This window comes from Bidens hawaiensis, unplaced genomic scaffold (genome assembly GCF_021521415.1).
Source record: "Bidens hawaiensis isolate Kalapana, Puna unplaced genomic scaffold, B.hawaiensis_p1.1 tig00044301_1, whole genome shotgun sequence".
Taxonomy (NCBI): domain Eukaryota; kingdom Viridiplantae; phylum Streptophyta; class Magnoliopsida; order Asterales; family Asteraceae; genus Bidens; species Bidens hawaiensis.
This window is the reverse complement of record NW_027497880.1, coordinates 51,676-77,448: the sequence shown is the minus strand read 5'-3', so window position 1 is coordinate 77,448 and position 25,773 is coordinate 51,676. Positions and strand designations below refer to the sequence as shown.

Here is a 25,773-nt window from a genome sequence, read left to right as displayed (position 1 = left end):
AAACCATAAGCATAAATAAACAATAGACCCAAATTGTTATGAATGATCCATAATGTAGTGACTTTTCACATACATAACTTACATAATTATTTATGTTGTATTAATGTTCTAGCCTTATAAATAGCGGCTCTTGTATTTGGTATTAGAGATACTCAATGAAAAGACTCCTCTCATCCATCATTCTATATTACCTCTCTCTATATTATGTTCTTATGTTTATCTACTATGAATGTTGGTTGCTAATAGGTTGTTGTTTCACAACACGTTATCAGCACGAATTGCTTTTTGATTTGGATCATATTACAAATAAGGTGGATCATATCCTACAAGTAAGTCTTACTTCGTTGATTTCTTATTTGTTGATCTTGTATTACTATATTGGTATATTGTTATCTGGAATGGCTAGTTTAATCTTCTTTTATTGATATCATCCAACAACCATCTGCGTCACCTTTTCACTTAAATAAACTATAGAACTTATCACTAAAAGTTATGGACTATGATTAAGTTTTGTCAGATAAGAAAATGTTGGAAAACCAAAATTAGCATGAATTTTAAACATGACATGACTTGATATTTTTATAGATTTATTAATTTGTAATCCATTTTTTAATCATCGCGATTTGCTTTTGAATTGATCATATTCTCATAAGTTTTATATTAATTTGGGTTTTTATTATATCCTTGAATCATTAGTTCAAATCTATATTTATTGTTATCATCCAAAAACACTTTATATATCACCACTAAAGAAATTTCCAGGTAATATACAGTAATTTTTTTTATCAAATATAAAGTTTGGAATTTATAAGATTTTAGTTAATCATGCTAATTAATGTAGTTTTCATGGAAGAAACACAATGGTGCCTGGAACAGTTTTGGTTGCAACACCAAGAATTGACTTTGAGATAAATATTATTTTGGATTTTATTACAACCTATACTACAATTAATTTTAAAAAATTAGATTTATCACAACCACAATATATACTAGGTGGGAATGATTCTCACACAACACAGACTATTTATTTATGTTAATAAAGAATTTAACTTTATACGCTTCAACCAAGAAATTATAGCTAAAAAGAAAGATCTTATATGAGGAAAGAAGCTGATGTTATTTGTGTATTAAACAGTTGAACAAATCGTTGGTATAAGTCTCACGCAAAATGATGCATACAATTTGAGATTTTATTTTTAAGGTTTTTTTTAAATCTTTCACATACTAGTTTGGCGTTTTGGCTTGTTAATTAAGTGAAGCCCTTGACTTCTATAATTAAATCACTTAAACTGATGATAAAGAAATCATTTAAGTTGGTAGTTTCGGTTCATTTTCTTTTAAACATTTTCAACAACTTATTTTTGAATAATTTAGGTTTCTGTTTAAATGACACATATAACTTAAGTTGGTACTTTATGAAGTAAATGCTTTTGTTTTAATTCAAGTATTAGGTTTAACATAGAGTTGTGAATTTATAAATAGCATGTATAAGTACATACATATTGGTCTATACTTTGAAAAGTTCATATTGCAAATGTAGACGAAGTCATATATAATTGAATCTTAAGCTTTTAAATATTATTTTTGACATAGTTATTTTAAGTTAAAGTGTTAAATATATATTTGTTATTGTTGATTATATATTATATATAAAAAAACACTTTGACAAGATATATTTCATTTGTATAACTGACGAACTTATGAAATCTAATGAAACGTATAAGAAGTTAAGTTCACTTATTGAGACTTGGCTATTTTTTATTTTCCTAATTCAAGTCCAAAAATAAAGAACAAATTACATGCATTATTGTCAATACATCACGAACAGTTTCTATACTCACTCACTCACTGATAAAAATTTTGATGCATCAGAAACATATTAAAATTATATGGTTTTTATTGAAACATTCTTATAGTTGTGATTACATTATAGACATCATATGATTCATTTTGTGATGTACGTTATCATATTTAGAATTAAATGATTTAACTAATTTGTATTAGATGATATAATTTGTCTTTAAAGGGTCTTGAATGCATCCATTAAAAGACCAATTTATACCTATCATTATTTTTGTGATTATATATAAGACATTGCTCTTTACAACCCATTATAAACTTATAAACTTACTATTGAAGATTAAAAGACAAATGAGCATCACTTGATCATAATTACCTCTTAATTGAGAGTGGTTGGTGTGAATATCATTTCTAAGAAAAGGTTTAATAATACAATTTCCATTTATTAAACCTCGTATATGCTCATGAAGTAGCATTATTGTCAAATAAGTGAAAAAAAAGAGGTTTAAAATAACCACAAGATGAACGTTTTATGGTTCTAATACATTCCTGAAAAGGATGTGAACATAAAAATGATCGGTGTAAAGGTCGCGATCATGTACATAAATATAGAAAGTGTAATGATGCCACCATGAAAAATTGGCTAATAATCCATTCCTTGATGTGAATGTGATGTTATGATCGTGTAAAGTCTATGATCATGATAATTAAAAATTGTTATGATGCTCATGTTAATAATAAGATCAACTTTGTTAATAATGTGATGTTTATACAATGATCATTATAAAGGTCACGATTATGGTAAATGAGGAAATCATATTGACCCACGCGTTGATAATGAGATCAACCATGTTACTATTGACCACAAGAAATGGCACACTAAGTGATTGATTATACAAGAATAAAACACGGGAAATGTATTTTAACATGAATGTTTAAAGTGATGATCACTATTCTCTCAATTTTCTGTCGTGTATTAAACAAACACGAGTTAAACTAAAACATATATGATCATAAGCTGGAAAATTATGGATCATGATTTTTCATTGTATTGGCTTGACTGGTTTGACTATTCCGAGTCATTGATGATGTGAATTTTTGGAGAACCAAAAGCTTCTTCATGGTAATTAAACATAGAATGTTTGTTCTCAAAGGGAAGTTAATTGTTAACCAACGAAGTTGGGTATAAATCTCTAATATACTATGAAAATGATATATGTATATCCCGACATGATACCATTTAGTGTTTTTAAATCGATGCATCATCTAAATGGTTATCAAATTCGCAACCTGAAGTTTGCGTGACGTGTGACTTAGCTAATAGCAAGCACACTATTCTAGCGGTGATCTTAATTCCAATATTACTAATGATTATTGGAATAAGTGTTAAACAATATCTGATGAATATTGTTACAAAAAAAATTATTTTTGTCGAAGGTGATGAACAAACGACTATGATTAAATACAAATCCAATAATTATGAGAGTAAAAGTTCATATTTGTTTATTGGAACATGTGTTTTTTACACAAGGTAATATTAATTCACATAAGGTCAATAAGTCAATAATACTTTATCCCCATTACAATTGGTTTTCGGTCAGGAACCAAATATTTCCCATTTATAGTTTTAAAAAGTGCAATATACATTGTAATTACTCCTCCATAATGCGCAAACATGAGACATCAAGGAAGGTTGGGAATATATGTTGATATGGAAAAGTATTGATAATTATGTATGTAGAGTCACCAACGTGACATTCGTTTACGACTTAATATTGATTTTACTTAAACAAAATAATATTTCTAACATGAGGGGGAAATAAGAAGCAGTTGGAAAATTAAAAGGTTGTAATGAATTATCATTATGTTGATCCTCAAGTTGTAAAGTGTAAGCAAGAAGTTAAAAAGATCATTCATTTACAACAATTAGCGAATTAACTACCATATGCATTCACTGACCTAAATAGAGTGACTAGCTAAGTCACATATACCAACTGCTAGTGCTCCGATTAAGATTAGTGTCCTTGAAGGACAACAATATATTTGTGATAAGTCTATGGCATGCCTGAAGCATGGTAGACGATTCAGTTCACATAATAAAAATCCTCGAAAATGGAGCAGGTAATTAAAATGGTCAAGTCGAGGTATAATAAAAGGGTCTCCTGAAGAGACATTAGACATGATGGTTCCAGAAGAACCTAAGGTACCTGAATAAAGAGATCTCAATATATTATATCATGTCTGAAAATATGTGGAACCGACAGAAAATCGACGTCGTTGATAATTTTGTATAGCGCTTGAAATAATGGAAAAGATGAAGATCAAGAATTAAGTTCCGCAGATAAATGAAATTTGAATGAATAAAAAGAAAAAGACACAAGTGAGGCAAAAATGAAATCTCTCACGAATCTAGATGTTTTGGGCAATTGGTCCCTATAACTAACGGTTGTAAAATACGTTAGATACAAATGAGCCTTTGTGCCGAAGCCTAATGAGAAATGTGACATTATGAAATATAAAGCACAATGGTGACAAAAAGTATTTTCTGAAAAACTCCTAATTAATTATGAGAAGGACTTATTCTTTAATGGAGGATGCAACAAGTTTAGTCGGGTGATACAAGAGAGATTTGATATGTGCATATATATTTAAAATGAAATTTATATGAAATCTCCAAAGCATTTAAGTTTCCAAAATCATATAAAGTTCTTGAGAACAATATGACTACAATATATAAATTGAATCCGAGCACATTTTTATTCTTGTATGCTATGATGAATAAAATTCAAATGAGACTCCTTGCGAGTTTCTTAAGATGATTCATTGCTTAAAAGTAAACAATTTAATGATGTAATTTTTATGCATCACTAAGCATATGGTGATATTCAATACACTATATATATAAATTCTGCAATATGAAATGAAAATAAGATAATTGTTGATAGTATCTTTGAATGTGATATAGAAAATGATGTGATAAAAAGATGAAGTTTATGTGCAAAACTCTTGAAGAGTAAATTTTATACATGATTGGTCAACATGAAAGGAAATCCATGACAAATTATACACGCATGAAGCATTTAAACTAAAGCTAAAGAAATTTACTATATGAAGTTAACAGGTTCTAATGTGAACTAATATAGCCGAGTCAGACATTTTATAATCAACTCGGTGATTATCTCGGGAAAAGAGATACGAATATGATATATTCGATCCATTTTTTGAACATTTTAAAATCATGTTGATGATTACATTGTATCCCATAAAGAGATGATATGCGTGTAAAGCATTTGTATAGTGATATTTTTATAGCAATCAAACTTCATATAGAAGATGTTGAAACATTTAATACATATGAAATTCATCTCATATAGAACAAATTTCTCTTATTCTAAATAGAAATTCTTGGTTAAGAAGTACCATAGTTTATTGCAATTTATGCAATATTTTTGCTAGCTATACATAACTACACATATTATTTATTTATTGATAAGATATAATTTGTTTCAAGTGAAGAGACACCGAAAATAAACAAAGATTTTGATACATGCAAGGTATGTAATATATGATTTATATTTTTCTAACCCGTCAAAAGGTTTGGTTAGTCGTATTAATGCAGGGAATGTAATATAACAAAGTTATGGATGTTGTGGTACTTAATTACAAGAAGACGCATTACAAATTACTTATTTACAAGATGAGAAAGTCTTACATGAAGATAGTACATCATTCCACCGAATAAGAAAGTGTACACTACAAGATCAAGTGGTGAATTATCAACTCCAAAGTCTTAGATAGACTTTCACAGAAGATCAGACTCCGTCACTTAAAGGATATATAAATGAGGGGGAGCATTATACGCGTTGCACTCTTTTTCCCTTAGCTATGGTTTTATTCCACTGGGTTTTCTTAGCAAAGTTTTTAATGAGGCAACATCACTAAGCGTATCACATTATGTGGATAGTCAAGATGGAGTGTTATGAATGATCCATAATGTGGTGACTTTCCACATACATAACTTACATAATTATTTATGTTGTATTAATGTTTTAGCTCTATAAATAGTGGCTTTTGTATTTGGTATTAGAGATACTCAATGAAAAAACTCATTCCATCCATCATTCTATATTACCTCTCTCTATATTATGTTCTTATGTTTATCTACTATGAATGTTGAATGTTGGTTGCTAATAGGTTATTGTTGCACAACAATCAAAATCTCACACATTAAATGTTTTTAAAATCAGTTCCAACATTCCATATCAAACATAAAGCCCGTTGAAATTAACAGTTTTCCAAAATTACCCCTCAACCTCCACCACTCTCCCGTGCACTTTTGTACTCCCTCCAACAGTATCATGTTTTGTTTAAAAACATCCAGGGGCATTTTCGTCACAAAAAAAATAATAAAATCTCCACAAACACAAATATGTCCGTCCACTTTCTCTGATTCTCAAAAGACTATACTTGTTGGTCTTCTTCTTCCTATCTAGAGAGAGAAAGTGCTAAAACAGAATTAAAATTTGAAATTTCAAGAAACCCCCAATTTGTGGTTTTCATGATGATTCAAGAATCACCCAGATGGGATTTTGCTTAAACATCAAAAAAGTTTATTAATTTGTGTAAATCTTGAATAATAATTTCAAAATGGGTTGTTATTATTCAAAATTTGAAAGGAAAGAGATGGTTTCAAGATGCAAAGCAAGAAAACGTTACATGAAACAGTTCGTCAAAGCTAGAAACTCATTCTCCGCCGCACACAGTATGTATTTACGCTCATTGAAAAATACCGGCGCCGCACTCCTCCAATTCGCCACCGCAGAGTCACCACTCCAACACCACAATCCACCACCGCCAGCGATCATTCCACCACCACCGCCGCCGCCACCGATGAGTCAAACATCTGAAACATGGACAACCACATCCACCACCAACACGTCATCAACTCCCTTACCACCGCCGCCGCCGCCGCCGCCATCGTCATCCACGTGGGATTTCTGGGACCCATTTATGCCTTTGATGGAGGGTGAGAAATCCGTGCGTGGAGACGAGTGGGAGGTGGTTTCCGCCACCACTGTGTCCGAGACGGTGGCGGAAACCACCTCCGGCGCCGCGGCGCCATTGAAGGCAACGAGCTCAGATGAGACGCCTCTAGAGTTGCCGGTGGTGGTTTCGAGTAAACACAAGGACTTGATTGAGATTATTAAGGAATTGGATGAGTATTTTCTCCGGGCGGCGGATTCGGGGGGAAAGTTGTCAACTTTATTGGAGATTCCGGCATCCTCAGGTTACATAGCTAACACCCTTTAATTAATAGTTTCAAATTCATTAATTTACACAAATTTTGTTCCAATTTTGAATTTATTGTCACATTTAACAGGAAAGATTAATGGGAATGGAATGAATTTGAACCCGTTTTTCTGCTCTTGGAACTCGAGTCAGAGGTTCAATGGGTTGATGAAGTTTGATTGCAATGGGATGGCGGGCATTGGTGCGGTTGGCGGGTCAGCTATCCCGGGCAGCCACTGTTCTACGGTGGTTAGATTGTATGAATGGGAGAGGAAGTTATGTGAGGAGGTTAAGGTAATGCTACTGTGATTATGTAAAATTGGCGTGTGTACGGTTTGGTTTGAGTGGGTTTTTGGCTAAAACAGAACCGAAAACTTAAACTTTGGTTTTTGAATTGTGAAAACCGTTCGGGCTTGGTTTATTAGGTTTCGTATTGAGTTTGGTTCGGTTTTGTCATTTGAGTTTGAAACTTTTGGGGCCAAAAATAATGAATTTGGGCCTAAATCATTTGTTAAGTAATAACTTTATAACTTATTGATTGTTATACACTTGAGCTAATATATTTGATTTACATATTTAATGTTATATAAATTAAAAAAATTAAGAAAATGAAAGTTATAAGTTTGGTTCGGTTTTTATTACATGCGTTCAGTTTTTACAAAAAACATAAAACCAAACCATTGGTTTTTGTTTCGGTTCGTTGGTGTCAAATTTTGTCGAATTATTGGTTGGTTTTGTAGAACGCTGAGAGTTTGAAAACTGAGCACGAGAAGAAGAGTGAACAACTTCGGAAGATGGAGTTGAAGAAAGGTGATTATTTGAAAATCGGGAAGGCAAAGAAAGAGGTTGAGAAGTTGGAGTCTAGGATCATGGTTTCGGGTCAGGCGATTGAGTCAACGTCTCAGGAGATTATTAAACTCAGAGAGTCTGAGCTTTATCCACAGCTTGTTGAGCTTGTTAAAGGGTCAGTCATATTTCATTTGTTGATTCTGTTGATGGGCTAGTTATATTATAATTTTCTTGTTGACTTTGAATTTGACTTTGTGGTCCTGTTTTCAGTTTTGACTTCTTGAGCTTATTTTATTTGTTTTCTTGTTGAAGGGTTAGTTATATATTATATGTCACTTGCTGTGCACCTTGATTTTCTGTTTTTGCATTGAATCTTGTTTTGTTGAATCTGTTAAAAAGGGTCAGTCATATTATATTTCACTTGTTGTTGACTTTAACTTTCTGGTCCTGGGTTCCTTTTTGACTTGTTGTGCTTGTTAAAGGTCTTACTCCATTTGTTGATCTGGTTGAAGAATATTATATTTTACTTTTTCTTAAGTTGCCTTTCACTTTGTGGTTCAATTTTGACTTGCTGAGCTTGTAAAAAGGTCATTCATAATTCATTTGTTCATCTTGTTAAAGGCTTACTTATATTATATTTACTTGTTGACTTTGTGGTCTTCGTTTCAATTTTGACTTGTGCAGATTAATGAGTATGTGGAGAAGTTTATACGAAAGCCACCAAGTCCAAATGCACATAGTAGAACAACTCAAGTACATCAACAATGTTGACTTGTCAACCGAACCCACCACCGAGATCCACCGCCAGTCAACACTTCAACTCGAGCTTGAAGTCCAACAATGGCACCTCTCGTTCTGCAACCTGGTCAAAAGTCAACGCGACTACATCCAATCATTGACCGGGTGGCTTCGGCTCAGCCTCTTCCAGTTCAGCAAAAACTCGTCAACCCAGACAAAACAAGACTCAGCAATCTACACCCTTTGTGAAGAATGGCAGCTCGTTGCCGATAACGCCCCTGATAATGTTGCCTCCGAGGGCATTAAAGCCCTTTTGAATGTAATTCATGCCATAGTGGTCCAACAGTTTGATGAGCAAAAGCAAAAGAGGCGGTTAGACTCGTTTTCTAAAGAGCTTGAGAAGAAAACGATGGAGCTTCGGGCTCTGGAAAGCAAGTATGGGCCTAGCGTGTATTCGGGCCCAGATGGTAGAATAACAGGCCGGGTTGCTGATAAACGGGCCAAGGTGGAAGCTTTAAGGGTGAGAGTTGAGGAAGAGAAGGGAAAGTATGAGAAGTCTATAGGTGTAACGAGGGCGATGACATTGAATAATTTACAACTGGGACTACCGCACGTGTTTCAAGCGGTGACGGGGTTTGCAAATGTTTGGACACATGCTTTCGAGTCGGTTTGCAACCAAGCAAATATATTGGAGGAGGTGAAGAGTATAATGAATTAGAGGTTTTGGGTGTTTGGATTGAGTTTTATGTGAATAGGAAGATGATTGAATGGTTGGACTCTTTTTGGTAGGAAGTTGTAGAATCATGTTATTTATTGTTTGTTCTTGAATCAGATATTCCTTGTTCTTGAATTTATTAAAAACAAAATGCAATTTGTCTTCATTTGTGACTTTATGTCACACAACCAGTGGGCAGTAACTCTGAATCTTCACATGTACATTTGAAATTACAGCATACTACCAAACTAAGAGTCATTGGTTTCACTATACTCCTAAAAGTGTGTTTGGACCGATCAAAAGAAATCTGTATTCAATTGCTTTGCTAATATCCTAATTGATTATTTAGAAAACTCAGTATCTCAGCTGAAAGATCAGTTATGAAAGCTTGTTTGATCACGGACAAATAAGAGCACGATAAAACAAATTATCAGAATCACAAATTCTTAGGAATTAACATATCGAAACACTTGCTGAATTTCTTTAATTTGCTAGCAACACTAGTATAGTCCCAAAATCATGCTAGTATTGGTATATTCCTTGTCTAACATATTCTACTATTTTCTATTTATAGTAAATCAGTTATTTTAAATATTACTCCGTATTTTTATTAAGTAAAACTATGTCGATTCTTACTCTCTTATAAATACTACTTTTTGGGTTCCACAAATATACTTTCAAATCAATAGTCTTTGTTACAACCGGTTATTTCTTATGTAAACCGAAACACTACATAAAAATAACCAACTTTTAGGTTAACATACATGAGTTGTTTGGTAGTCTCTTAATGATTTTGAACCGATCAAAGGTAGAGCGTGTTTGGTTACACCTCTTAATGACTAATGAAATATTTTAATGGTTAACTTTCAGAGACATGTTACATGATTAAAAAACTATCTCTTAATCTACAGACCTCTTATTTAACTCATTTAAAAATAAATCGTGTCCAGTTAACCGGTTTAATTAAAGCAGGTCATGCCTGGGTTTCAATTTAAATAAACCATTTGATCCGCCAACCTATTTAATTAAACAGATCAGCCCACTAACCGGTTTGTACGGGTTCTTACAACCCATAAATCGATTAACAATGTTTCCAACTTAACCATTACCTAAAACTAGACGAGTGCCCGCGCGATGCAGCGGGAAATACAGTCCTTAATAATCACGTAAGAGTTTTTTGGGTGCTCATCGTTTCATTTGAAACCGTGGATTAAGAATTCTTATTTTAAATTCAATTTAGTAGCGAAGTACAAATGAAACCGAAATCTAACCATTGTTAATGGTTTGTTTTTATTGGGTTTTAATTTTCAACGGTTTGGTTTCAGTTTTCGATGATAAAAAACGGCTTGGCTCACGGCTTAGTTTAAAACCATCAAAACCGGACCACAAACGTTTATACGTAAGATGTTATTTTTTTAACTGAAAACAAACTATGACAATATCATACTCAAATTAAAGAGAATTAAATGCTCGTTTTTATGGTGCAATTTTTTAAAAAAAATATTAACGTATGAAAAAGTTATGACCGTTTAAAAATCGTGAGGGAATTTGGGTTAAAGTGAAATTATAAATAATATATAATTAAAAGATAGAGATCAAAATTGTAACTATTCTTTAAATTTTCAAATGAGTTAAGGGGGCAAGGTTGTAAATAATTTAAAGAAATATTAAAGAAACGGTAAATTTATTGTTAGAATGACTACTAATAGGTTGTACTATTTGTTTAAAAAATTGTAAATTACTTAAAATTGAGGTGACTTAATTTGCCGTGCATTGTATATAGGATAGATAATGAAATAAGTTATTTATGTTTGTTTTGATGGTACAAAGTTGGGGAAATTAAAAATTGATGTCGACCACCCAGTGAGCGATTCAACTGCATATTTTCCCGGCTATAATACGGTAATCTATTTTGATCGATCCCCAATTAGGCATTTGTTGTTATTGTTGTTACCTTTGTCTCATTAACATTTTATTTTATTGACTCCTGTTATTCAATTTGCATTTATTATCAATTTCCCTGCGTGAATCTGTTAGAGGGACAAGGACAGAGAACAAACAGAAGATATAATAATAATAATAATAAGAAGAAGAAGAAGAAGAAGAAAAACAACCATTTGTGTTGTGTTTGTGTATGATCAATGAGCGCTTCCAAGTTCATAAAATGCGTCACGGTCGGAGACGGAGCTGTCGGAAAGACATGTCTCTTGATCTCTTACACCAGCAACACCTTCCCCACGGTACCATTTGATTGCTGATCACAATGTACAATATTACCATTTGATCAACAATATCTCTACACATTTGGAATCATATTCCTCCTTGTTTTTTCTTCTAAACAGGATTACGTGCCAACCGTGTTTGATAACTTCAGTGCCAATGTCGTTGTCAATGGTGCCACTGTCAATCTTGGCTTGTGGGACACTGCTGGTAAGTTTATGTTTAACCAATTCCTAATTTTCCCTTTTATTTACTTAATTGTATCAAGAAACAAATAATTAATGTTGTCAAAATTCAAACGCCGGTAACAGGACAGGAAGATTACAACAGATTAAGACCGTTAAGCTACCGCGGGGCCGATGTTTTCATTTTAGCCTTTTCACTTATTAGCAAGGCCAGCTATGAAAACGTTTCCAAGAAGGTAAATATCTGTCCTTTTGACTTTTAGAAAGAATTTATATTTTGATCGCCCTCATAATATCTTCTTTAATTATGTGCACAGTGGATTCCAGAATTGACACATTATGCTCCCGGAGTCCCAATAGTCCTTGTTGGAACCAAACTCGGTGAGTTATTAAAAGTACAATCATTTATCTTAAAACACACAAATTTATAAATTGAATTTTGGTGGATTATAGATCTTCGGGATGATAAGCAGTTCTTTGAAGACCATCCCGGTGCAACTCCCATAAACAGCGCTCAGGTAAAGATCATCACCACATATAAACTTGTGCATCAGATACGAGTCGACACGTTTATAGGTAAACAGGTCAAAACTGGCACGTGTAAAAGTATACATGATTGGACTTATTTTAGGGAGAGGAGCTAAGGAGGACGATTGGAGCACCTGAATACGTCGAATGTAGCGCCAAAACACAAGAGGCACGTATAATTTTGCATAGATTTTCTCTAAACACAATTTAGGAATGAGTAAATTACGGTTTTGGTCGTTGTAGTTTGCCGGCTCTCTTTAATCATTTTAGTCCAAAAACGAATCCTTTTTGGTTATTTACACATGTGTATGTGTAAACTTGTGATTCGTATATGTGATCACAAATTTAAATATAAAATATGAATATGATAAAAGGAACCCATATAAGGACCAAAACTGTAATTTACTTTTTACGAATTCATTATGTGACACCTGTGATCATGTTTCTCAGAATGTTAAGGGAGTTTTTGATGCTGCAATTAAAGTTGTTCTTGCTCCTCCAAAGTCAAAGAAAAAGAAGAAAGCGGGTCAAAAGGCGTGCTCTATCTTATGATCACAAGTAAGGTCAATTTGGTCAATGACGAAACGGGCCAAAAGATTATCATCAAGGCTACCAGTGATCGTCTGCGTGAAACAACATTTGGCTTGTCATGTGTCTCCATCATCCGTGTCAGGTTTTAATTTATCTGTTTCTATGTTTTACTTTTGACCCGAGAGATCCAGGTAGATTAGAAAAATTTGTCGTTGGATTCATATTTTGTTTGTTTGTTTATTTTTATTTTATCAAATTTATATGCTTATCTTATAGTTGGCCAAATGGTGCTTCTTATCTTATGCATTTCTTTTATTCTTTGGTCCATTTCTTGTAATCATAAGTAGAGAAACACTTGCACCTATTGCTTTAAATATGATATATAAGGCAGGTATGCAACTGCATAACCAGCTCACTTTTTCAAACAAGCACTATGCGTTTATGCTATGTTTTGACATTCTCTACTATCTAGGTATGTAATGAATGTAAGGATGAGCAAAAAACTGATTAGTGAAGCGAAATAACTAACTCAAACTTATAACTGTTAGTTTAGCTTTTTTTTTTCTTGAAAACGAAGAACTACGGTTCAGTTTGGTTTGCCTTCACCAAAGCCAAAGCGGAACTAAACCACCATGAACTTGCTTATAAGTATTTCTTAATGGATTTATGGCCTTTATTTGTTATTTGAGCCTAAATATTTAGGCCCAAGTTCATTGACACATGATGTTAACGATTGCTTTCGGCCTAAAGTTTCAGGCCCAAATATGTTTTTAGGCCAACTTTTTTTCGGGCCCAAATGCATAATCGAAAACTGACCATATGTAAAAACGAAACTGAAAAACCAAAATTTCAGTTTTGGTTTAAACCCGGAACCGACTCATACGCACCCCTAATTGAATATGCCCCTGTTATATCTATCAAGTGGCTAAGGACGCGTCATGTTGTCACTTTCAACTTTTGATGTTGAATGAATATGAAGATACAATTAATGATGGCCCATTGAGCATCAACTTGATGTATAAAAATCACTTAGATTATACAAAAGTAGTAGAAGTATATTTAGGATTGTTTTGGTAAGTAGAACATCAATGGAGAAAGATTTTGATTCACTTGTAGTGGATCAAATTTTCCATCTTATTCCTTTCATAAACTTGTATTTGTAAGGTTGCCATATGCAATTTAGCTGGGGTTAGTTTAGTCAATATAGTTGTATGCATGCATGTGTCCTATTATGGTAGACTAGTATTTTTAAAATTCTCCTGCATATAGACTTGTTTAAAAAAAATTAGATGCCACAACCTGGAATTGAGATATTTTTTGAAAGCCAATTCGAATCTGCATGCGAAAAGCCGAACCTAATTTGAAAAACCGAAAAATGATTTGCGGAGTTCGATAATAGTTATATATATAATATAACAGTATATATTAATTATACACCTAAATCCTTTGATACTTTACAAACATCTTACTTTGTTATCTTACATGAGAGACTCTCAATCCAGTTTCAGTATATTAAATTACATTAACTTATTTAAAATACACATGTCTGATAAAAGGAAATGACGTGTTTCCTGTTTAACCGTTTAAATTTATGAGTTGACGTTCGATATTCTTTTTATCACATAAAAATGCGTCAAATTTATAATACAAGGGATTATTTGGAAAGTAATATTCGGTTTTTGGTTTAATGTGAAATTAATATTTGGAAGTGATGAGCAAGAATCTTGTTACTCTTTACCTGCATGGCCTTAAACTCTTGTTCTTCTTCACTCAAATTTTCTAGAATATATACCTTCTCCACTGTCTCTCTCTCTACAACTATATATATATCCTCTCAAACCCATTAATAGATGCACCAAACCATTTGTATTCTTTCATCATACACATACACACACAACCCATAGTGTCAATGGCTTCTAGGAGGATTCTAAAAGAACTCAAAGACTTGCAAAGGGACCCTCCAGCCTCATGCAGTGCGGGTCCCGTGGCTCAAGACATGTTCCACTGGCAAGCAACCATCATCGGTCCACACGATAGCCCGTACTCTGGTGGTGTGTTTCAAGTTACAATTCATTTCCCTCCAGACTACCCTTTCAAACCTCCAAAGGTACAAACTCTTATCTCTATGGGATATAAATGGGTCGTGTCAGATACGTGAGCTTGAACACGACACATATTCGTGGGCTAACCGAACACTTGACCGGAAAGAATTTTAGTTTTTGTTGTTTTCAGATACTAATATTTTAAATTCACATTTGTATAACAAAAAAAATACAAATTTATATAAAACAGTTATATTTTGATTATAAAATCTTATGTCAGTTTTCTTTTTAGTTTTGGATTTTGGCATAAGATACACAACCAATTTAATTTATAATATTGATACAATTTAGAATAAAAAATATATGAGTTAAAGTGGTCAACCTGCAAATACGTTGGGTTGACAAGAGCATGGACCGAACCCGTTTACACCAAATCAAACACACGAATTTTGTGTTATGTCAGAAATTCAACCCCCACTTGTCTTCACCACTTCAAATTTGTTGTTTTTAGTAATAATGTTTTTTTTTTTGTTAACTCCTAGGTTGCCTTCAGGACCAAAGTGTTTCATCCAAATATAAACAACAATGGTAACATATGTCTCGATATTCTTAAGGATCAATGGAGTCCGGCACTAACTATATCCAAGGTTTTATCTTTCCTTTTCTTTTATGTGTAGTACATGCTAAATTACTTATTAATATAAGAAACTAACAATAATTTGCTTTGTGGGTTATATACGTAGGTTTTGTTGTCGATATGTTCTTTGTTGACAGATCCGAACCCAGATGACCCGTTGGTCCCAGAAATCGCACATATGTGCAAGGTTGATAAGGTCAAGTATGAAGCCATGGCTCGGAGTTGGACTCAAAAGTATGCTATGTATTGAAACATATGGTGTAAATCGAGTGATGTAACTAATTACAAATTCTTGTATGATGTTTAAAGAGCGACATAAAATGGAAAGAATTAGAAAGAATTAGATAATGAGGAGTATGAACGAATTATGATTGTGATTGTAAATTGTAATAGTAATAAATGGTTTTAAATGTGGTATTGGAGTCTGATTTGAATAAATGGTACTTAAATTATGTTCTATATGAATAGTAATAGGATGATAAAAATGTGTGTGGGTCTAGTAACGATCGGGTGGGAAGAGAACGAAGCATATAAAAAAGAATGAGAAATTACATTTTTTTTCTTATAACTTCATAGATTTTTCAGAGTTCGTCATTATATAGAAATATAAAAAAAACATTTATGTTTTAAAAAAACTTATATGTTTCGTCATTTCTACTAACGGATGTCTATTTTAGACGTTAACTCCTGTCACATGCACTCAGATGAGGGAAAATTTGTCTATTTATCCTTCTAACGATCATTTATGTAACTAATCTAAATATTGAGTTTTATGTAAAATAATTTTTTTTAATACAAAATCGTATTCTCTCTCTCTATCTCTCTCTCTCTCCAAAAACCCAAGAACATCTTTCTTCGTTTATCATAATTTTACCCTTTCGGAAAGAAATCGTCCCATTGTTATTCATGGCTACCCACCGGCTAAGACGAGGAGATAGTGACTAAACAAATATAACGTTATATTAGTTAATCGCGAATGATGCATGTGTAACACCCCATAGTTGAAAAGGGAATAAAAGTGACTGACTCAGTTCGCTAGACAAGAGAATAACAAATATATAATGTAAAGTTACAATTAGTCAATCATGCAATTGAATGACCTATAAGTAAATAATCTAAAGAAGTAAATATTAAACAATATGTTTCATACATGAGTAACCAAGAGTCAAAAAATAAAAAAACGAGTATATAGGTTGCAAGTGTGATCGTGATGGGATGTGGACATTCACATTAATCCACTCACTATTTTTATGTTATCCAAGGACTCGCTCATGTCCATACTTTAAACTAGTGTGGCCTTACGTACTCACACATAACATAATTTAGAGAGGTCGTGATATAAACTCACCTACATGGTGTATTGGTTGGTGTTATGTCATCGATGTCATAAGTCATAACGACATACATGTTGAACCACAACATATATGGAAATTTTCAACTGCTAAAATCTGGAACGAATATATATGTTTTCAAAAGTAAGGTTCACTCGGAGTTGGATACTCTGTTGGTGTGTAAACAAGGTCAGCCATAGGGTAGGGCGAATTGGGATGTTGACCGAGACATGTAAATTTTTGGGGTCAAAATATTATATATATATATATATATATATATATATATATACTAGTGTCTTCTCTTCATGCGTTGCACGAGAAACTTAGTAACGGGCTCGAGTTTTTAAATACAGATATACAAACACATCATAACGACTATCACTTCGATACAAAAAAAATGTTTATCTAAATATAAAAGAAAACTTGGTTGATATCGGTTCGGCTCATTACGGTATCAACGTGGTATTGCACTCACTGTATAGCTTACAATAAAAATATATTTTATTGCGAATACAATTCCGTTTTCAACAAAAGTTTTATACTTTATTGTAAATACACATTCGATTTAACGGGGCCACATAGATAAAATAACATGTCATAACGGCATACTAAAAAAACTTTGTATGATGGTCATTAAAAAGAGCAGTAACTTAAAAATACATATATAATAAAAAATTATTGAACATATTAAAACCATGAATACTTCAGAAGGACAAAATTAAACAAAGTTTAACAAAAGAGAATGTTTGAGATCAAATTAAAACAATTTAGAACTTTAAGAGGGCTGATTTACAATAACTCAAAAGTTAAAGAACTGAAATTACAAAGAAGTTGAACTTAATTTTAGCAATTCATGTTTGCTTCAATATACTGGTACAAAACCCGCACGATGTTGCGACAGTATTAACAATTTATAACGCAATACTCGTTCATGTTAATTTATTATTCCTCTAGTAGGATTAAATTAACTACTCTTATACACGTTCCATTATGGGTTTTCCAAACTTTGAATACTTTTATACACATCTCGAAAATGATGATATGATATATATAGGGATGAGATCGGTACCATATTGGTACTGGTATCGAAAATTCCGATCTCGAAAATCGCAAATTTTTGGTATCAGGACTATACCGGTATTGAAGGTAAAATTCAGGAAATATGGTTATCATACCGTACCGATCCTAAAACTCAAAAATTTTGTACCGATGGTACCAAAGTGGTACTGATTTGGGTACCGGTACCAATCTGTACCAATACCGAAATTGTTCATCCCTAATGATATACATGGAAAAAAATAAGGCTTAAAATTATTTTAGTTTTGGAAAGAAATGAATATCAAAGTTTAAATTTACAAACAGATGTCAATGGTAACAACATAATTAATTTGTGGTGCCTACAAAACATAGAAATAGTATTAAACTAGCGTGTTGCCCGACGCGTTGCGTCTAGCAGGTCGGGAAAATATGGGCGGTTGTAAAACGCAAGCGTTGAGTCTATAACTCGATGTGGGGTTTCGGTTACGTGAATTATTGTACCAGAACCAAACCAAAAATAAAAAGATTATAAAATTCGAGATGGACCAGTGAGTCGGTAAAACTCGAAGTTGGTAAAACCCAACAATTATCGATCTTGGCATTGAGCTGATCAGTCTACAAAAATTCGGTCGATTGTCTTCACGAACAAAAACAAAACACAGTGAGTCTATGTGAATTTTGTCACGTTCGTTCCGATACCATAACCAAAATAATTTACTTCCCCAAATTGATAGCCATAAGATGTCTTCTTCCCGATTCATTTAAAAGCTTCTTTTCAGTTTATTCTTAGCCATGTAAGGCCTTAACTCATTTGTGCGGCTTCAATGATAAGTACAGCCAATGTTTTAAAAACCGCTATTTTACTCATACCGAATTGGATCAAAAAAATGGTATAACCGGTTGAAATGGGTTGTATCGAGTTGTTTAACCAGGTTAAATAATTTACCCTATGATTTTATATAAACTCGACTTTCATAATAAAAAACAACTAGGTATTTTTACTCCCTCATTAAAGGTAAGTAAATACACATCCCCCTTTTTACTATTTTAAGTTTTGGGGGCGTTATGCGTTCGCAATTAAATTATTGGTTTCACTACGATTCCACTATATGCGTAATTGAAATTGCTCGATTAGTTGATATGTGCAAATGTGACTACGTGTTTACTTTATGTTGGTTGGTATCTTCATCCTCATTAGTATGATCATACGCCGTTGAATTAGCTCGTTATTAAAATGATTCGAGTGAAAAGACAACTTTTATTTATTGTTATACTAGTTGTAGTGATTTACAATTATTGCATGGAATTGTCATTTTATTATTATATATACTCAAAATCGTGTTTACTTGCTCAACTTTATGTTGACAAAATATATATTTTCACGCATGACGCATGTAGCTTTATCAGATGAATCAAGTATCGGAAGTAGATGAGACCTTAGGTTGCTTGATGATTGAAGAACACTTTTTCTTGTTTTAAATTATTTATTATTAATTTGTAACGTTATTGTTAAGACAATGTTTGTGCTTTTGAAAATTGATATATGAATGAATAATTTAGATATTGACACGTGTATTTTACTTAGTGTCTTCTGAGCTATGATACAATTAATGTCGCGCCCCGGCATGTTCCGTCGTAGGTTGGGGTGTGACATTAGACTTGTACATTACAATCCGTAACTCGATATTCAATAAAGTTTAAACCGAAATGTTGACAAAAATAAGCACATTGCAACGGTGTATTTGGAATTTGTTAAAATAATTTTTTTAAAAGATATAAGAAGAAAATATAAAAAAATATAAAATTGTTATGGGTGTAGTCAAAGATGAGGGGGCAAAGTTGTTAGTTTAATTATGTCACACCCCGCCTCCGCGGAATCGCAAGCGTGCGACGAATCATGGATAATCACAGCTATTGATTAAAGCAAACATCACATTTATAGATCACCAAATAGTTTAATTATTTTACAAAATAAAAGGTTTGAAAGCATTTCAAAACATGACTTAATTATTGGATTTCCAAATCTATGACTCAAAATAATTTAAGTTATAGACAAAAATCCTCCAAAATAGGTGATCCGACATGCAATGCTTGGCAACCATAATACTTCTTACTTGTTTAGCGACCTGAAAAACATACTTGAAAACGTCAACATAATGTTGGTGAGATCACAAGTTTAATGACACAATATAAATCATTTGTTTCGAAAAGTTAAAACGTTGATGTTAAATAAGAAATTTAAAACGTGTAAAGTAAAAGTAATGTCATAATCCTTCGTAAACTTGCAAGGAATACGAATTAATATATAACACATGAGCCTATAATCAAACCTAAATCTATTATGTATGCCCGATAACCGTGCCATCACGGTGTGGATTATAGAATATATGTTCCCATTAAAACGTCGGTTAGAGCGACTAACCATGAGCGAGGGATCAATCCCGATAGTACTACCCACATATTCCTCGGCTAAACCCATAGTTGATGATTATAGAATGCATTGATCCGGTAATTTAAGGGCCTCAAGTTACTCATGATTATATAAAGATTATTTATTACGCATTAAAAGATTAAGTATGTTTCCACCCCAAAAATAGTAAAACAGTAAAGAGGGGTTGTGAAACTCACCTTAGTGTTGGTGAGTGGTGATGACAAGAATCTTGACGTTATCCGACCTAAGTATGTCCTATGACAAGTAAGGGCTATTGTTATGGTCGGCACGACATATTAGTTATGTCGGTTTATGCTATGTGTTCATCCAACAACCTAGACCTAGGCATAGTAGAACTCGTTGGTGATACGTTAGGTTTAATATATTATGTTTCGTAAATATATATTCATATACTTATCTTATAAGTAATAGTAAACAAAATATATATTACACTATATCTTTATTTTAAAGAAAATTGTATTTGTATATATTTAAGTTAATAAATATATTACTTGTATAAACATATTTTGAGAAACTATAAGTATTTATTCAACCAAGAATACATATTATTGTAAAAATAATTTTAGATAAATTATCATACCTTGTACTTTTATGGACTTTAAGAAATTAATAAGTAAATAGCTACTAGATACTTATATATGTGTGTTATTATAAGTACAACTATGTCTACGTTGTTACACGAAACATCTAACTAGTTTAAAAGAATATATAATTTTAAATACATTTATTCTTATGTATGGTTAAAATAGGTTCTTGAAAATTAAATAAACTTATAATTTTTAAAGTAACACCCAAGTGTCTCATTTTAAATAAATCTCTTCATATCTTAAAAATATATACATAATATTTTCAAGACACAAAAGTAATGAATTTATAACATTTTGTTTTATTCAAGTAACTTATTAGTTTAAGTTTAACCACCATCTTATTTAGTGTGTCCATAATAATTCTTTGGTCAAACACCACTCATTTTATATGTTTTTAGTCCACTAAGTCTATGTTAGTTTAGTTTTTGACAATCATAAGTACTATGTCCTATGTTTACTAGGTACATCTTACAAGATTTGTGAGTTATAAATGTATTTTAAGTGACAACATTTTAAATTCCATAGTTTTATGTTGTGTTCATATTTATTAAAATGCTAGTTAAACAAGTTTAGCCACTTTGTTATATTATTAGTTTTGTTTAGTTATATTTACTTGGATGAACTAAGCATAACTTAAACTAGATTTATAGTGTAAGGAGAGGGTTCGAATGGTGTTCATACCACTAGACAAGCTAGGTGAAGATTTTTCAGTGAGAAAATAAAATAATCTTGAGCACTCCAAAAAACTTCTAGCACTTGTAAGTCTTTCCTACTCCTTGGTTCCTCCTTGAACTTACCCGCCCTTCTTTGGACTTGATTATGCCATGGTGTTTGATTAGGAAGTTTTGATTTGTAGAAACTAGTGTATTTATGTTGGTTAAAAATCAAACAAAAAGGGTAATGGTTTGGTAATTGGTCGAGAGTAATGTAAGTGGAAAAAGAAAGAGTTGTAGGTTTGTGATGTTTGTTGGGTGTGATGTGTGTTACTTTTAACCCAAGATTTTATTTTATAGCCATTACCTTATACATATAGTATACATGTATCTAATGAGGGTGGTGTGTGTTAAGAATGAGATATGGAGATGCAAAGGAATTGGACGGTTGGGGTTGGGTGAGAACTAAAGTTAGAATGGGTTCCATCTTGCTTTCCATGTACAAGACTTTTCTCCTATTATTTTTAAGTAAGGATATTAGTAGTAAAGTCTCTTGGTCAAAGTTTTATTAAGTCTTTTGATTTATTGTATTTTCATATATAATGTGAGTGTGTGTGACATTTCACGGGTGGGATTTTGGGTAGTGAAAGGGAGTAAGTTTAATTGTTGCTTTCCATTTCTTGAAATATTCAACTCCCACTCTTGTATAATAGTTAAATGGGGTATTACTTTTGGTCAATACTAAATAAGATTCTTTACTTTTATTACCATCTAATGAAATTTTTGAGATTTGTAGTAGCATCTGTTCATGCCATCAGTTATGTTATGCATCACATGGGAAAAAAACAAATTTTGTTTTGTTATTATTATGAAATTATGTTAACTAGTTTAGTTGATACACTCCAAATTATAAACTAGCATTATTTATCTAAATTTTGTGTTTACGCCCGTATTGTTAAAGTAAAAAAATTATTAAACAACTGTTAAAATTTGAGTTTAGGCTCTCACTCTAATTTAGTTGTTGGACGGTTTGTTTACGAATTATAAGATACCATTGCGCTTTGGACACGATTCAAAGTCACTATTCATTTATATAAAGAATATATGATTATTATTTTTGTACTCCAAAATATAGTACCACCAACTTTTGTGTGTGAGGGTATTTGTATGTGTGACACGGTAATTCCTATAATTACCTAGTGTACGTAATGAACGTGTTTGGAATTTATAATCTCTAAATGATGAATGATCATGCATGCGTGTTAAAATGCCTATGATAAATAATAACGATTTATTTTTATTAATGAGTTGTACGGATTTTGACTTGAATTTTTGTCGGTTGTCACAAATTATAGTTTTCAAAACTTAAGTAAAGATTAGGAAGTAAAACTGAAGCTATAATTTGTAACCGTCATGTGTTTGTTTAAAGACTACTATGCCCTCTTAACTACTTTAAGGCATGCATCAAGAGTTGTAATTTATGCGATACAAGTTGTACCTCTTAAATTTTAAGAGGTCCTTGTCATTTGCTATATATATAGTATAGATAGTATAACTATGAGAGTATCCATGTTACAAACGTGTGGTAATATTTAAAACATTATATATATGTATATCTTAATATATATAAACGAAACCTCCATATTGTCACACCCTGACCAAAAGCGACGGAAACGTCGGTGCATGACCGATTGTCCATTGCACAACGAAACTATTAAGTGACAATATTTAAACAACTCATTTAAATTCATAATATCATAAATAACACAACATTGTTCATACAAATAACCGAACAAATAAATTGTTCATTATGTCTAATAACCTAAACGACCACAAGATCATAGTTCTTCAAGTCTCCAAATCAACCAAGTAATAAACCTGTAACATTGCATAAAATAAACTTTGTCAACACAAATGTTGGTGAGCAATTTTCATGGTTTTGAACAATAAGTATATAATAGATGAAATCCACAACTCGTATATGGAACAATAAATAATAGCAACAAATTAGATATGAAAATAGTTTGAGAGACCTTTCTATATGGTAACAACCGAATATACTCGGATAATAGTTGTCATATGCTACTAGAAATTAAGCTAAAATAGTTAGGTGAGCGTATGATCATACTTAATAGTTTCATAGAAGCCAACCCGCCTAAAGCAATAAACATATAGCATGTAACCATGTAAAGCATACAACACCAAATCGAGCATTTATTTAAGTAACATATACTAAAGTGTTTGTGGTTTGAGACACAAAGTACAAATCATTTGAATATGAATAAGTATGCAATGCCACCCCCAAAACGTAAGATGGAAAACAGGGGATGAAAAAGTACTCACGTTAACTAAGTAACTTGAAGGATTGTTTCGTGAATAATCAGAGCGATCGGTTTAACGAGCAACACCTAGATTAAATGGGTCTTGAGTTAGTAGATTGTTTTGGAAGGGTTTAAAGTATAATATATGACAAGTAAAGTAAATAAATAAAGTTTAGGGTTTAAAATGTAAATATTTGAGGAATTAAAGAAATGTTTCTTGAAAAATAAGTTTACCCGAAACCGGGCCTTGGTATTTTATTCATTAGTATTACTCAACCTATGTTAAGTAACTATGTGGGTTATAATGCACTATTTCAAGACCCTTTGTTATATAAATACCAAAACGAGGTTTTAAACGGGTGTTTGGATTTGTCGGTTCGAGACTTGATAATTGGCCAAACTCAAAGTCAACTTTCCAAAGTGATAAATGTTATGAGACAGCTCCATAAAATCCAAAAAGACTTAACCAAGTATATAGTTCTATTGTGAGGAACCTTAACGTCCATTTAGCGAGTATTTGGTTTTATCGGTCCCAACTTGTTATAAGATCAAGTTGGATTCCGATATGCCAAGTATGTTGAGAAAATAATTTATAATTAGTTTAAAATATAATCTTGAAGAAAAAGATGAGTTTCGGTGGCCCAAAACACACTTGTGTGTCTTAAGCGAGTAAACTCGGTTTACTTCGGTTTTGGTTCGGTCCTTGACTCGGAATAAGACTGGGGATGGTTACCACATGCCAAAATACCCTGGAACTTGTAAAATAACTTATAAATAATAATGCTTAAGTTTTACATTCAAAATGTTAGTAATAAAGCTTTTACACGAAAGTTCGGTTTATGTTCGGTTCTCAACTCGGGATGAAACCGAGGCTAGTCACCACATGCCCAGTACCATGGAACTCAATAAATATTAATTAGAAACTGAAATAAAGTAACTACAAGATTAATAAGCATTAAGACGGAATAGAGTATAATCAAGGATTACAATAATCTTTCATGTAGCCTTGCCTTATAAGGCCGACACTTCACCGACCGAGATCGGAGAAGTGAAAGCCGAAGGAAAACAAGGGGTATATATTATATATATGTTGCAACAACAAGCTTTAATTACTAAGAAGTTAGTTAGAATGTAAGATTAAACTCAGTTTGACTTTGGAAAGTCAAACTTCCAAGAACTTGAATAATAACCTTAGAAATCTTAGATTGAGAGAGAGATTTGATGAAATGAGCAGGGAAAAATGAAAGGGATAGGCTTTTATTTATAAGGTAAGTTGGATGGGTCATGCATGAGGTTTAATTCAAGTGTTTGCATGCAAATGGTGGAGAAAACTGAGTTAAACAAACACAAAACAACAAAAATCATTATTGCTGCTGCAAAGCCCCTTAGCGCGGCGCTAAGGGCTCTGACCTTGCCACTTAGCGCGGCGCTAAGGTAGCGGAGGGAAATCTGATTTTTCAAATTTGGCAGTTTTAGTCCCTGAAGTTTGTTTTAAGCGTCTTAGGAGCATTTTAAGGTTTGTAAAAGATATTTTAAGATCCGACAACCATAAAAAAAATATGTAACATGAAATTCTTCATTTTTATATTATTAAAAGGTTCGGGATATAAAACAGGTCGGTTTTAATAATAAAAACATGTAGCATCACGTAAATATCGGGCCAAAAATTTAAGTTTTCAAAGTCAAGGTACCAGATTTGCCAAAATCCAAACTCCAGGGACTAAAATGAAAAATCCATTTTCTTGACTTATCGCGCTACGCGACAGGCCAAGAGAGACACCCATCGCGTACCACGATGGGGTGTCTGACAAATAATGACACGTGTGCCACGTTGCACACGGTGGCAGCGTTTGCACGTGTCACCACGTGTCAACACGTCCGCCACGTGTCACCACATGGCTCGGCGCCTGCCACATG

The 25,773-nt window shown here is 32.7% G+C and overlaps 3 protein-coding genes across 3 annotated transcripts; all 3 read left to right on the top strand.

Annotated features, from left to right (window-relative positions):
* The first annotated feature begins 6,286 nt into the window (after nucleotides 1–6,286).
* LOC143594924 (protein ALTERED PHOSPHATE STARVATION RESPONSE 1-like) lies at nucleotides 6,287–9,469 on the top strand. The gene is made up of 4 exons (XM_077074106.1): nucleotides 6,287–7,087; nucleotides 7,181–7,383; nucleotides 7,830–8,053; nucleotides 8,563–9,469. The coding sequence occupies exons 1-4, from the start codon at nucleotides 6,448–6,450 to the stop codon at nucleotides 9,332–9,334; spliced, it is 1,839 nt and encodes a 612-aa protein (XP_076930221.1). The 5' UTR covers nucleotides 6,287–6,447; the 3' UTR covers nucleotides 9,335–9,469.
* Nucleotides 9,470–11,418: 1,949 nt separating this feature from the next.
* Nucleotides 11,419–13,070, top strand: LOC143594925 (rac-like GTP-binding protein ARAC1). Its single transcript, XM_077074107.1, has 7 exons — nucleotides 11,419–11,571; nucleotides 11,674–11,761; nucleotides 11,863–11,972; nucleotides 12,054–12,117; nucleotides 12,190–12,254; nucleotides 12,368–12,433; nucleotides 12,715–13,070. The coding sequence occupies exons 1-7, from the start codon at nucleotides 11,473–11,475 to the stop codon at nucleotides 12,814–12,816; spliced, it is 594 nt and encodes a 197-aa protein (XP_076930222.1). The 5' UTR covers nucleotides 11,419–11,472; the 3' UTR covers nucleotides 12,817–13,070.
* A 1,566-nt stretch (nucleotides 13,071–14,636) lies between these two features.
* LOC143594921 (ubiquitin-conjugating enzyme E2 28-like) lies at nucleotides 14,637–15,891 on the top strand. Its single transcript, XM_077074105.1, has 3 exons — nucleotides 14,637–14,902; nucleotides 15,380–15,484; nucleotides 15,581–15,891. Exons 1-3 carry the CDS (start codon nucleotides 14,705–14,707, stop codon nucleotides 15,722–15,724), a joined length of 447 nt encoding a protein of 148 aa, XP_076930220.1. The 5' UTR covers nucleotides 14,637–14,704; the 3' UTR covers nucleotides 15,725–15,891.
* The last annotated feature ends 9,882 nt before the right edge of the window (nucleotides 15,892–25,773 follow it).

Coding starts and splice junctions, on each gene's coding strand:
- LOC143594924 (XM_077074106.1), top strand. CDS start 6,448: ATGGGTTGTTATTATTCAAAATTTGAAAGGAAAGAGATGGTTTCAAGA. Junction 7,088..7,180: donor GGAGATTCCGGCATCCTCAG/GTTACATAGCTA, acceptor CACATTTAACAG/GAAAGATTAATGGGAATGGA. Junction 8,054..8,562: donor CTTGTTGAGCTTGTTAAAGG/GTCAGTCATATT, acceptor TGACTTGTGCAG/ATTAATGAGTATGTGGAGAA.
- LOC143594925 (XM_077074107.1), top strand. CDS start 11,473: ATGAGCGCTTCCAAGTTCATAAAATGCGTCACGGTCGGAGACGGAGCT. Junction 11,572..11,673: donor CCAGCAACACCTTCCCCACG/GTACCATTTGAT, acceptor TCTTCTAAACAG/GATTACGTGCCAACCGTGTT. Junction 12,118..12,189: donor CCTTGTTGGAACCAAACTCG/GTGAGTTATTAA, acceptor GGTGGATTATAG/ATCTTCGGGATGATAAGCAG.
- LOC143594921 (XM_077074105.1), top strand. CDS start 14,705: ATGGCTTCTAGGAGGATTCTAAAAGAACTCAAAGACTTGCAAAGGGAC. Junction 14,903..15,379: donor ACCCTTTCAAACCTCCAAAG/GTACAAACTCTT, acceptor GTTAACTCCTAG/GTTGCCTTCAGGACCAAAGT. Junction 15,485..15,580: donor CGGCACTAACTATATCCAAG/GTTTTATCTTTC, acceptor TTATATACGTAG/GTTTTGTTGTCGATATGTTC.